The sequence below is a fragment of the Ovis aries genome, chromosome 7 (genome assembly GCF_016772045.2).
Source record: "Ovis aries strain OAR_USU_Benz2616 breed Rambouillet chromosome 7, ARS-UI_Ramb_v3.0, whole genome shotgun sequence".
In the NCBI taxonomy this organism is placed as follows: domain Eukaryota; kingdom Metazoa; phylum Chordata; class Mammalia; order Artiodactyla; family Bovidae; genus Ovis; species Ovis aries.
The window spans coordinates 12,418,973-12,433,121 of record NC_056060.1 but is presented as its reverse complement, the minus strand read 5'-3'; the positions used below and the strand labels follow the sequence as shown (position 1 = coordinate 12,433,121).

The window sequence follows — 14,149 nt, the reverse complement described above, 5'->3', positions numbered from 1 at the left end:
AAACTCATCCACCCAATACGAGCCCTCCTGCCGTTTCACACTCACCCATACTCCCATCTCTGTCACAAGTTAACTGGTAACTACCATAGCAGTAGGGGCAACTTACTTTCAGGGGAGCCTTGGCTTTCGAGTCTGAGTTTATTTAAGCGTTCTTCTTCCTAGAATTTGGACAGAAGTTTTCCAAGAACACAAGTTAGACTACTGTATGGTACAGTATAGGGAACTTTATTCAATATCCTGTGATAAACCGTAAGGGAAAAGAATATGAAAAAGGATGTGTATATATATGTATAAATGAGTGACTCTGCTGTACAGCAATAATGTATTTAACATTGCATTTTAATTATACTTCAGTAAAAAAATAAACTGAAAAAAAAAAAAAACCCACAAGTTAAAATTCCCAGATGCTTGCAGAAGCCCACATGAGAGATAAAACGATATGACTCCTTCAAAGCCACCTCCTCCTCCAATTGTGTTCTCACTTCCTTGGGAAGAATGTCTGAAGTCACGGTACTAAGAAGCCTGACTCCTTACTGGGTAGCACTGGCACTATAGAATGACTATCCAGTGCTCACAGAATTAAACCAATCAGCTGGCTTCCAAACTATAAAGTGGGCAGCCTTAAGATCTTCGAGCTGGAAAAGACATCTAGAAAATTTGTCATGGTTGTAGAAACAAAACGGAAATTTCAGACAGGAAACAGATTGCTATTTCATTTTTTAAGACTTTGATGATTTTCTAGAAGCTAAAATCAAATCTCCAACACTAGTGTGAACTTATATTAGGATAATATAGATATAGATGGATATATATGGAAATACTTATAGATACATGTATATACATGGGCTGGTATACACACATATATTTCCTTGTGCTGTCAGCTGAGAGAACCTAAAAGTAATACGTCAGTAGCAATGAGCACTTTTAGCACCCAGATCACCCGGATTCTGGTTTCCACTATCATCCTGCAATAAAAACAACAAGCCTGGGAATATACAAGATAAACCTGGAGCAGCTTACCATGCCAGAAATTAAGGATGCACTTTAAAAAAAAGGCCCATGATGATGCAGCTGTGTCAAAGGGACACAAGAGCCTACTGCAAGAGCTTCCAGTGGCCAAAGACAGAACAATTTGAGCAACAAGATATATAACACAGCATTGGATTACAGCACAAACTATAAAACAATATAAATCAGTATGGATATTGTCATTTATTTATATCAGAACAGTGTCCCTTTGACACAGCTTCATTATCATGGGCCTTTTTTTTTTTTTTTTTTTTTAAGTGCATCCTTAATTTCTGGCACGGTAAGCTGCTCCAGGTTTATCTTGTATATTCCCAGGCCTGTTGTTTTTATTGCAGGATGATAGTGGAAACCAGAATCTGGGTGATCTGGGTGCTCAGAGTGCTCATTGCTACTGACGTATACTGATATAAATAAACGATAATAAATAAAGGAGAAAAGAAAAATCTCCCATGCAGAATTCCAAAGAAAGTATACAGATACTCCACCCTAAGAATGGGAAGCATAGCTCCTGGCTCGTTAAGTGTGGACTGTGCACAGTGACCTCCTTCCAAAGAAAACAGTAAAGAAAAGAGAGGAGTAACATCAGAGTAGAGCTTCCCTGGTGGCTCTGAGGTTAAAGCATCTGCCTCTAATGCGGAAGACCTGGGTTCAATCCTGGGTCGGGAAGATCCCTGGAGAAGGAAATGGCAACCCACTCCAGGATTCTTGCCTGCAGAATCCCATGGATGGAGGAGCCTGGTGGGCTACAGTCCATGGGGTTGCAAAGAGTCGGACACGACTGAGCAACTTAACTTAACCTAGAGAAACCATACAGTGGAGAAACCTACCAAAAATTAACCACATCTAGGTGAAGCAAGATTAACATCAATAGCTGTAGGTCATGTTGAGAGTATACAACCTTGATATGACATGATAAGAAGGATACTTTACCTCTGAGGCCTTCCTACGCAAAACTCATCTAAGCTAATCATGAGAAAAACATCAAACAAAACCCAATTGAGGAACAGTCTACAAAATACGTGACCAATACTTCTATAAAACCACGTCTCCAGGTCAATCAGTGAATCTATATTTTTGTCCTTATTTTATCAGATCCTGATAGATATCTGAGGTGCCCCAAATAACTTGGGTTCCTCATGATTTCTGTCTAGATTCCAGATCCTTACTGACCTTGGCTCTGAGCTCCATTTCAGCATCAGACTCGTCCAGCCAACGATCAAAGTCAGGGGCCAAAAACAGCGGGCGCTTCTCCTGCTTGGTGAGTCTCTCCCACCATTGACTCACCTTCTTCTGTACAGTGATGTTTACCTGCCTCTGGGTCAGTTTGTAAACCGGCTAGGAGAGAAAGCAAGAACGTGAGAATGCCCTTTCCCATCCCCCACTCCTTCCCTTGAAACTGCACAAACCACTGTGGCTGAACAGAGAAGCTGCATGGTACTTACTGCCATTCCTTCTCGGTTCCTAAAAGTCCTGGGGCAAAGAGAACATCTAGACCAAGGGCTGGTACGAGGAAGAACGCCAAGAGCAGCAGTGTCTTGCTCTGGTTCGGAAGAACGCCAAGAGCAGCAGTGTCTTGCTCTGGTTCCCTCCCCACCACCCTGCCCCGCTGGGGACACAGGAGGAAAGCCAGACAAGAAAGGCAGATAGTCTTGGTTATCTCGGCAGAAATTAGCATGAACACCCTACCGGACCTACATCATGCCAGGCTCTACATCCAACCACCTTCTCAGGTGCACCACTGCCTTCCAAACCTTCTTCCCATGAAGATGATTCAATTCAAATGGTCAGTGGTTTCCAGCATTTAGAAAGGCCTGCATCAAGGCCAGAACTGTACTGTCTCAGTTACACCTTTTTTTAAAATCAGTCTTTCACTACAGAGCCTTCTCAACTAAACTCAAATTCTTAGGGGCTGCTCCAGCTCATTATTTCTCTATACAGCCTCTCTCTTTGCCTCCAAAGCAAGTCCCAGACTGCTGACTAGTAAGAAACCCTGAAACCACCGCTGACTATTAAGAAACTCACAGCTGGAAAGAACCTTAGAGATCCACTTAACCCAATCTTTCATGTAACATATGAGAAAACTGAAATGCGAAGAAGTGAGGAGACGTCTTCACTCCACTAATAACGACAGAGCCCAGATTCAACTCAGGTTCTCCAATTTTCCTCCTACTCTGTGGCTAACACCTGGGCTCTGTTCCAAACAAAAGTATATTCTGCTTAGGTTTATCTTCTTCTTCCCCATAAGGCTTGCCCCCCCATTTAACAAAACTATAAGTATTTATTTCTTAAAATAGAAAGGGAAGTAAGGAAGGAAAGAACATACCTCTGGCTTCACAAGGTCTAAGAACTCCAGGTGAAATTCATAAACATTGTCTCCTTTGGCACCATGCCCCTGAGCTATAAAGAAATGTGGGTTGCTGTGAACTTGAGCAGAGCAATGCCGTTCAAATGTTAGCTTGGTGCTGTTCTTTCAGAAGTATGCAAATCAAGTGAGTGGGGGCTTGCAAGCAGAGCTACTCAACAGCTAGATGAAAGCTAAATCTTTGACAAAAGTTTATCTCCTTATGACTTTCTCGTGATCAGCTCTAGAATATTTAATATTCTAATGAGGCCTCAATGATGGCCAGTATAAATAACAGACAAGCAAAAAGAATACAGAAAGCAAAGCCAAAGGTAACACTCTATATAAATTTAATGTTCACATTTATCTTGGCTCTGAATCTACAGCAGAGAAAAGTCAAGTAGGTGTATTCTCTTGACTGCAGTTAAGGAAAGCTGCAGGGTACACGGACCCTCTAATATACCGTCTCAAAGAAAATTCTAAATTTAACACCATCCAACCAGAGACAGGAGACTTTGCAGGTGACACCAGTGATAAGAACCTGCCGGCCAGTGCAGGAAACATAAGACATGGGTTCCATCTCTGGGTCAGGAAGATCCCCTGGAGGAGGGCACGGCAACCCACTCCAGTATTCTTGCCTGGGAAATCCCATGGACAGAGGAGCCTGGCAGGCCAAGTCCATGAGGTCACAAAGAGTCGGACACGACTGAAGCAACTTGCACACACAACCAGGGGTAGACAATGAAGCAGCTGACTGCTCCTTTAGCACATTCCAAATGGAATAAAAAAGAGAGGTACCATTTTCTCAGCTCATTACCGAGAGGACAAGTGGAACTAGGGGGAAAGACCTCAGGTTGACCATCATGCCCTTCCTGGGCCCTGACATGGCATCTTCCCCCAAAGGCAGCAGGTGCCACGCCTAAAGGCCAGTGACTACGGGATGTCCCTGCCCTCTAACTTTCGGGATTATCTTTCCTCATCTGACTGTGTGTGGAAGGACTTGCCTATTATGTGCTACAGGTAGCTATTCTCTAAGACCACAAATTCCTTAAGGTAGGACAGTCTAGAAAGCTCCACATGGCAACATACACGTTTATCATTTTAATTTCCTTTCAAATGCTGAGCTCCCTCCAACATCTGAGCCATTACCACCAGGGCTCTCACTTGGAAAAGTCGATTCAAAAGCCAGGCTGTGCTTTTACATAAGTATATTAAGGTAGATGGAGTCTCATATAAGGCAGAAACTCTTCAATCTCCCATAACCCAGTCACTTACTAATGACATTCCAAGAAACCAGAATAGAAAGACAGCAGGGAGAATCCCACTCCACTGGGTATCAGTGAATCCCGACCTACCCTCTCAGGCTCAGCAGAAAACCTGCTGATGAACTAAGAAGGAGATGGAGGTGAATTCACAGAATTAAAGACTCTCAGAGCTGGAAAGGCTTCAGATATCGTCTAAAGTACAATGTATATTAAACTGGTCTGTAAGTATAACATCAGGGAGCCACAAAGTCTTGTTAAGAAAATTTCTATTTTGGGGTTTTGTTCTAATATTTTTAAAAAGAAGCATATTTGGAGTCACCTAGATGGTTACCTTATAATCAAGTAATACTTACTTATATGAGTTCAGCGGCTGTTTGCCACTGCGTTCACAAGTGTAATGGAGTCAAATATCACCTACAGTGACCATATTTAACTCTTAACATGTTTCTCAATCTAGGGTCTATGGCCCTAGAGGATCCTGTAGATATATGTTCAGGTGTCCTTGGATCTTCAAGTTTAAGAAACACAGATTATAACCCAATATCCTAATTTCATAGGCCCACAGAAATCAATAAGTTGTCCAAACTAGTAGCAGAATTTTAAGCTACAAGATAAATCTCCTGATTTCTAACCTAGGATACCATTTTGCTATCATCTGCTGCCTTTCCCAGGGGAAAGTGGGATGTTAAATTTCTGAGCTCTCTGATCATATACCTCAAAACAATATAATTTACCCCAAGAGTATCAGAAAGGTGAACATCAATAGAGAGTGAGTAAAATAAACAGATAAAAATAAAAAGCAACCCTCACAATGTCTCTCTAACTGCAGGGGCCTGGGAACCTTTGCCTAGATACTGACCTTTGAAATGTAGCACATTTTCAGTGATGCTGATGGCGGGATTCTGTGGAAAGAGACCAAGAAAGCAAGAAGGGCATTTCAATGAAGAGAAAAATCAAATTAAAACCAGTGGCTTACTTCCCTCCCTACAGCCTTCCACCTTGGGGACTCAAACTTCCTGCCCTGTGCTTCCTCCAGAGAATATATTCGGTCATTTACTCCCATCTCTGTGGAGGATTTCTCTATCTGTATACATGGGAGACTGCAGGCTCCCCCAAGAAGGACCCTAAACTGCTCTGCTGTGCAGAGCAATCATATACTGAGTCAGTCCATTCTGCTCATGGGCAGTGGTAGATGGTGCCGTGTGAGGTGCCGCGGGGGAATACACACATCTCAGACTCAGTGCCCGAGCTGCGGAGGCAGGGAGGCCAGCAGAACTGATGAGTCATACCCTGTGAGAAGAAACAATATAGTATCAAGTAACATATGCTCAAGACCAAAAGAGCAGTGAAAAACAGTTAAGTGTTACGGGCCTTTACAACAGTTAAGTGTTAGGGGAGTTTAAGAAGAGAGTGAGTATAATAGGAACAGAACGGCTGGGGACAGCCTTACCAGGAGGGACACCCATACCGCATCATGAAAAACAAATTAATTCCTCTACGTTACGTGAAGGGCTGCAGATTACAGGCAGTTGGATGGAAATGGAAACGTGCAGTCCCTTAGTCTTAGGTTCCACGCTCTCTTAACCTCTAGCCAAACCAAGACTAGAAGAGATGGAAATTCTCTAAATTGTTCATTTATTCCCAGAAGTTGTTATGTGCCTTTTAGCAACTTAATTTTTTTTTCCCGGGGGATGAGAAACAGTTTGCATCCTAATTCCCAGATCAAAATGAACAGGCATGAAGCAGCATGTTTCCAGTGCCATAACTAGTCCATTTACTCTTCTTCTATAGGCTCTGCCCTCTGTGTTCCATCTTGCATCAAAGAAAAACAAACAAGACAGAGAGAAGGTGAAGGGTATGTTTATTCTAACAGTGGGAGCCTAAATGCTTCACTCACAGCCATGAAGGCTGGGTGAGGGAGCTTTTAAGCCAAGAACCTCCCCGGTGAGAGTACAGACTTAAGGCTGAGAAGCTCACCCACAGGGGCTAATAAGCCAGATGATCTTCTCTGTGCCAGGGACAGGGAATTAAGGAACTTCACCAAAAAAAGTTATACTTTCAGGGGCATGGTTCCTCTCTAAGGGTGGCAGGGTTTTAGTGTGCGTATTATCATGAAAGCTTGAGTTCTGGGATGTCTTAGTGGTACATTTCCTATTTAGGTCACTTCTTTGCCTACTCTGTGTTCCCCATATCCTAATTCACTTGGAAGGGAAAAAAGGAGTTTGTGGGGAGCTCAGTTTATTCTCCTCGGACATAAGATGTGAGCAGCCAAGGTTTAAGCTCTAGCCACAGCACAAGGCCTGCAGTTCATTAAGCACTGAGTCAGATTTTAGATGCTAACTCCTTCCCTGGTAGCTCAGTCAGTAAAGAAACTGCCTGCAGAGCAGGAGACCAGGGTTCAATCCTTGGGTCAGGAAGATCCCCTGGAGAAAGAAATGGCAACCAAGTATTCTTGCTTGGAGAACCCCATCGACAGAGGAACCTGGTGGGCTACAGTCCATGGGGTCGCAAGAGTCAGACACGACTTAGCAACTAAACCACCATCAACTCCTACCCAGCAGTACACGGGCATGTCAGCTTCTCCGAAGGTGTTGGTAATTAAGGAAGATATTTTGATTAAAAAATAAAAAATTTGCCAGAAACAAGCTCAAAACTGGAAAGGAAGAGACACGGAAGTGATAAAAAAAAAATAACATCTATGTCTATAAATGAGATTGGCCTATAATTTCCCTTTCTTCTAATTGCATCATCAAATGAACTGGAGAATGTTCTCTCTTTCTCTTTTCTGGAAATGCAAGTATAAGTCTTCTGTGGTTGCCAACTGCAAGATGCCCCCCATGATCTTCTCCCCCTGGTATTTATACTCGTCAGCCTTCCAAATGACATCAGGAATCTGTGTAACCAATAGAACATAGTGGAAATGAACGATGTGACTTCTCATGCTAGGTCGTAAAAGGCACTGCAGCTTCCTTCTGAGCTCGCTCTGGGAAAACTCAGACACCAGGGCGTGAGAACACTTCAGCAGTCCCATGTATCCTCTCTGGAGGATTAACTCATGGATACCCACTTGCCAATAAGGTGAGTGACACATCCTTGAAGAGTCTACTTCAAGTCATCACACGTTGTCAATCACAAATGACATCTGAACAACCACATGAGAGATCCCAAGCCACAACACCGAACTGAGTCTTTTCTGAAGGACTCAGAAAACGGAGAGATTGACTTTTGTGTATGGCATAAGACAAGATCTTATTTTATCTTTTTGCCACTTGGATTACCAATTGTCCCAACACCATCTCCTGAATGGTTCACCCTTTCCTCCATTAATTTGTAAAGCCACCACTGCTGTTCAATAAGTTTTCACACATGGGTAAGTCTGTTCTGTTCTATTGCTCTCTGTGTTTCTCATCTAAGGTTTAGTATCACAACAATAATGTTTTACACTTGAGTAGCACACTAGAATTCACAAAGCACTTTCAAATCTATTATCCAGTTCAAGCCTCAAAACAATCCCGTGAATTAGGTGTTATTATTCACATTTATTTGTATGAAGAGACTGAGGCTCATAAAGGTTAAATGAATAATCCATGGACACCAGATATTAAGTGGAAGAGTAAGGAACCAACTCTTTCCACCAGACTCTCTATTAGGTAAGGTCAAGAACAGCATCTTTCAAACAGCTTCCAAACAAAGCTAAACACACAGCCCTCATACAACTGAAATGAACAAAAACCTCGAAAAATGAACAAATGCTTTAACAACTATGGTTGTTGGCACAAATCTGTCCTTCATGCTTATCCTGTAAAGCAACTTTATTCTGAAAGTAACTGTGCTTTAGCCCCGATGGACTCTCACTGGTGTCTTTGCTACTGCTCACCTCAAACACAGAAACAGCTGCTGATGAAGTCTTTTTCTTCTCACCTCAGTCGTGGTTTCTCATCAGACACTAGCTCTACAACTCCAAAGACAGAGAAGAGATGCGAAAATCTGACAGTTCTCTGTGTCCCGGGAAGGGAGCATGTCTGATGCCCCCAAACTGGAATTCAACACTGAAACTCACTTACACACAAGCTACAGAAAGCAGGGGGCGGTAGAGAACTGTCCAACAACTCAGAACCCAGCTTAATGTGAGACAAAAGCAGGTACTCCACAAATGGTCTTCATTAAGCAAATAAACTAAAGGCTTCATCCCAAGCCAGAATCACTGGTTCCACAGGCCATGCATGGAGTAATTAATTGGGAAGTTTTTAAAAAGGAGCAGCCCCTGACATTCAAAAGCTGGCCTGGCATTCACAGCTAGGACATGTTACTCTGCTATTATACATTAACAAGATACCTTGATAAAATGACATAAAGCCATTTCATAATTCTGAACAAGCACAGACAAAAACGCGGCCACACTGCCATTCACAAGACATCAGTTACCCTGCCCCTTGGCCAAAATAAGTGACTGCCACTTCTCTACCAATTCGTCTTCCCTATATATGATTTATTCAGATACCCAACCACAGCACTGCTCCTGTTTTCTGACAGCATCTAATCTAAAGTGAATCCTTGCTCCCTTAGTCTATCCCTCAGTCTCCAAAGTCCAAATCCTATGATCAGTTCTAACATTCTAGTGATCTAGCCCACAGGGTATGCTCTCCCTTGCTGATGAGCAATAAACACAAACTTGTTTAACTAGAGGTGTGTTCCTGGCAGTGCCTGGTTATAAGGCATTGACTCCTACAGCAAATCAGATGATCTGAAAGTCTATGCCGTCCTCTTTCCAGAAAGTTCTCCCAGTTTCAGTCTGACAAGAATACTTCACCTTATTTCTGTAAACTGAAAGTGAAAGTGAAGTCGCTCAGTCAGGTCCCACTCTTTGCAGCCCCATGGACGGCAGCCTACCAGGCTCCTTCGCCCATGGGATTTTCCAGGCAAGAATACCGGAGTGGGCTGCCATTTCCTTCTCCAGGGGATCTTCCCAACTCAGGGATCAAACCTGGATTTCCTGCATTGGAGACAGACGCTTACCATCTGAGCCACCAATGAAGTGATAAAAGAATTAATAAAAGCCACCAGGGAATTAATAAAAGAGAGGTAACAAATTCCTTTAACACCAGGGACCTGGTTTAATACTCAACCCCAAATCTACAAATAAACATACTCATGCACAGAATTTTTTGTTTATATATAATATCCTTCCTCCTAGATAGAATACCCTTGGAAAGCTGAGTCTGTCTGACTCATCTTTGTAAATCTGTAGTGTTTCACACATGGTAGGGGATTTCTTTTATGAATGATACTGACACGTTACTTTAAAACTAACAGTAGCGCCAATGGATGCCTCAGAATTACAGACGGGCAATCTAAGGGGGGGAAAAAAAACTCAACTGGGGACAAAATATTTATTTCTTTCCCTAAAAATAAAAAAGGATTTCTCTTTCCAAAAAAAATCCCATTTTTTCCCTCCACCTTTACATTTCTTTAACTATAAGATATTCCAAACACATACGTTCATAGTTGAAAATATAACAAACACAATTAACACGTATGTTCATGTTTCTTAACTAAAAGGTTTAGAACTTTCAGGAAAAATTTAAGTGCGATGCTTTCATTTGCCCAACAAATTTACATTTTTTTCCCCCCTCCAACACCACCCTACCTCCCCTAAAAACAGCTTTTCTGTTTGTGTATCAGAAGTATGCCAGGATATCACATCCTTATTACAACTAGAGAGGGTCTCTGAGTTTAACTGGTCTACAAAATGTTTAACTGAATATCTAAGAGACATGGCCAGGACACAAGGTCCATGCTTTTCTTATTGATTACTGTTAGAATTCTCTCTAGAAAGAGACTTTGATCCCCACCTACAAAGATTTTGCTTTTTCTCCTTTTTTATTGAAACACCCTGAAGCAGAGTAGAGGAACACTGCATAGAACATTTATTCATCCTCTGAGGTAAAAGTACAGTTCAGCCTGGTTTAACATGTTAAACGACACAGCACGCAGTGTCACAGCCGACAGCATTCTGGCCAGTACTATCTTTCAATAGGAAAACAGGTTTATATTCCAGAAGCAAAGACTGAATTCAATAAACTCAAGTCTACAACCAAAGATCACCTATCCCTTGCAAGACAATATGCCAGATGGGCTGACAGAACTGAATATAAACGCCTGACTCAGAGGCAGAGAGAGTTAAGCCAGAGTGAAGGAGGCTATAAAGTGCCATAGATGTCAAGGAGAGTAGGGAATAAGAACGACTGTAGAAAGAACATTCCAGACTACAAACTTCAGCTCCTCAACGATGGGAATGGAATCCTGGATGGTTTTGACAGAGACAGAGGGGTACACAGGTCCTGAGATGGCCACCATTTAAGAAGCCTCGGCTTGTTCACGTGGAAGTCAATGAGATCAAGCATAAATGCTCAATGTGAGTTAAGATAATTTTGAAGTTCTGTATGCAACTCAGCAAACATGAGCCCACAGTCTTCAGAAGAGAGGGGGAAATCACTCCTTCCGGGTCTTCTGGACTTTAAAATGAATGATTTCCATCACTGAATGGCTGGGAGGTGGGTGTGCCCCCCTCCCCCCCGCCCGAGGCAGCGGCGGGCCTCTTGAAGGTCCGAGGGGACCTCTGGACCTCTAAGACCAGCGCTGGACGTCCAGCCGCGGCCCGGCAAGCCACTGTCACACAGCATCTCCGACCCAACGAGCTCATCCCACGCCTCGAGGGGCCTCGGCAAACCCGAATCCAGACAGCCAGGCCTCCAGGGCCAGGCTCCAGCTCCACCAGGCCGCAAACTGCGAACAAAGAGGCTGCCGGGGCAGCCTCTGCTGCGCGGGGCTCACGCAGCACCCAAGGTACCTGAGCCTTCAGGGGGTCGCGCCCGGGGTCTGCCTTGATGAGGGCCAGCCCGTGCTCTGGCCTGGCAGCCCAGAGCGCACCGCGTCCTGGATCCCGCTGACACGCTGCTGCCTCTCGGGACAAAGGGGACGGGGGTCCCAGCGGGTCCCCAGAGCCGAGACCCGGCGCACGTCCCGCCGCCCGGCCTTTACCTGCACATCACTCAGCTCCACGCGCAGATACAGCTCGCGGTGCCGCTGAGCCCAATAGACGTGAGGCGTCAGCACTTGATTCTCCATGACCACACTGCCCAGAGCGGCTCGCCGCCTCGCTGCGCCTCGCTGTCTCAGGTAGTGCGCGGCTGGAACTGGTCAGACGAAGGCCGCAAACCCCTGAGCTCGGAAGTGCCAGCAGCTCGCAGCCTCCAGACGACCCACGCTCGCGGGCCGCGCCTGCGCAGTGGTGAGCCAGGGGCCCGCGGCGCCGGCTCCCGGCCTGGCGGTGAGCCGGGTGGGGGCGGGGCGGAGGCGGGGCGGAGGCGGGATGGGGCGGGGCGGAGGCGGGATGGGGCGGGGCGGAGGCGGGATGGGGCGGGGCGGAGGCGGGATGGGGCAGGCCGCAGGAGGGTGTTGCTCCGCCGCTCGCCGCGGACGCCTCGGGAGTGGGCTGGTGCGTTGTCGTTCCCTCTTAACTGCTGGAAGACGGTTAAAAAATAAGCGTAAAAACTGACAAACGCTGGAGGCTCATGAAGAACTGATCAGCATAGAGAAAGGACTTGGGATTGGTGTAGCTGGAAGGTTCCTCCCATTTGTCACTCATTAATTCAGCGTTTGTTGAGCGTCTGCTCTGTGCCTGAGCTGCAGAGATAAAACACCGAAGCTTCAGGAGTAAGTCACAGTACCTGACGTCTTGAAACCCTCAGTCTATTAAAAGCCGCAAGGAATTATAGACATAAGTATGATGATGGTTATAAGAGAAATGGTGGGAAAGCGAGGAAGATGACGGAAGAGTGTTCTAAGAGAGGAGAGTAGGCGTCAAGGCCAGAAATTTCCAACGCTGTCCCATAGAACTTTATACGATTATGGAAATGTTCCATTCTGCGCTGTCCATAACGGTAGCCACTGCCCACATGGGGCTTTTTGACTACTCGAAATGTGGCTAAAGAGACTGATAAACTGAATTTTTTATTTCCTTTACTTATAATTAACTTAAACAGTTGCAAATTAATGGCTACTCTATGGGACAGCGCAGAGGAGACTTGTATCTCTTTAAATAGGAAACCCAAACTAGAGAGGATACCAATTTATTTCTAATTTAAAATATCACGTCTATATCCACTTTCAGCCCCAAGTCGCCTTGGAGCGAAGAATTTGATAGGAAGCAACATGACAACGAAAACCAGAAATCTGGGACAAAATCGAACTTTATAATTCAATCTGTTAGTACCCATTTATTTAGCAAAGTCCTGAGCACAGGGATCCAGAGATGAAATGATGCCAGTTCTCAGAAAACATTTAGCTCAGGGAGTAGGTCATATAAAATACAGAGGGTTTTAATATGAGAAATATGCTGAGCTCACAAAGAGGCAGGAAGGTAGGAGCTGAGGGTTGTAGAAACCAGTAGCAGACATTTGAGAGCAAATCCTTGAGAGCTGGGCTGTGAAACGTGAGGAGGAATTTGATAGAGGAAGAAGCAGAGGTGGGGCAGTAGACCCACAGGGCATGAGTCCAAAGTTGAAGAGAGATGGAAGGTTCTGCATATTGGGAGGTGGGGGCTTCCCAGGTGGCTCAGTGGTAAAGAGTTCGCCTGCCAGTGCAGGAGATGCAGGAGACATGGGTTGCATCCCTGGGTGGAAAAGATCCCCTGGAGAAAGAAATGGAAACAGATCCCAGCATTCTTGCCTGGAAAATCCTGTGGACAGAGCCTGGTGGGCTGCAGTCCGTGGGACTGCAGAGTCAAACATGACTGAGGGGCTGAGCACACGCACACATACTGGGGGTTAAGGGCATGGAGAAGAGAAGCTGCTCTGTGTCTGGAAAGACCCAGGGATTGGATGAGGGAAGTCTGTCTTAACAGCTGTTTGTACTTTATCCCACAGACACAGAGGAGTCAAGGAAGTTTGTTAACAGGAGATTAGCAAAATCAGATATGCACTGGGCAAAAAAAAAAAAAAAAAAAACAGGAGGAATTAGTAGTAGGCAAACCAGTTGGAGGTGATATAATCTTCCTGTTATGACATAATGAAAACAGCAACCTTTGATAGCCTTGAATTTTAAAAATAAAATATTTTTTTAAATTATGAAAGTACTTTTATTGCATTGCTTTTACTACAGTGTAGACACAATATAGAGCACATTTTAAAAACTGAGGTATAAGAACCAGGCAAATTTTAAATATTTGACTTCAGCTGAATTTTTGCATGTTTATTATACCTGCATAATTAATTGCTATCCAGATCAAGATCTGGAACATTTCTATCATTCTATGTGTTCTTTCATGTCAATATACATTTGCCTACCCTTCCCTACACCCCAGTAATTACTATCATGACTTCGATCACTGTAGAATAGTTTTTGTCTATTCTTGAATCTCATGTAAATAGGATCGACATATGTACACTTTGTGTCTGGTGTCTTTCAATCAACATAATGTATTTGAGATTTATCTGTGTTGTATGAATCAACA

General features: G+C 44.2%; 1 protein-coding gene across 2 annotated transcripts in view; it reads right to left on the bottom strand.

Moving 5' to 3' along the window:
- The window catches only part of HACD3 (3-hydroxyacyl-CoA dehydratase 3), a 31,013-nt gene extending 19,088 nt beyond the window's left edge, over nucleotides 1-11,925 (bottom strand). For both annotated transcript variants that reach the window (XM_012180772.5, XM_060418871.1), the window contains exons 1-5: nucleotides 11,677-11,925; nucleotides 5,495-5,537; nucleotides 3,353-3,426; nucleotides 2,200-2,364; nucleotides 107-158 (exon numbers count right to left, since the gene is read on the bottom strand). In XM_012180772.5, coding sequence (XP_012036162.1) covers nucleotides 107-158; nucleotides 2,200-2,364; nucleotides 3,353-3,426; nucleotides 5,495-5,537; nucleotides 11,677-11,763 — 421 coding nt within the window. In that variant the 5' untranslated portion in view covers nucleotides 11,764-11,925. The remainder of the gene's footprint in view (nucleotides 1-106; nucleotides 159-2,199; nucleotides 2,365-3,352; nucleotides 3,427-5,494; nucleotides 5,538-11,676) is intronic.
- Nucleotides 11,926-14,149: the final 2,224 nt, after the last annotated feature.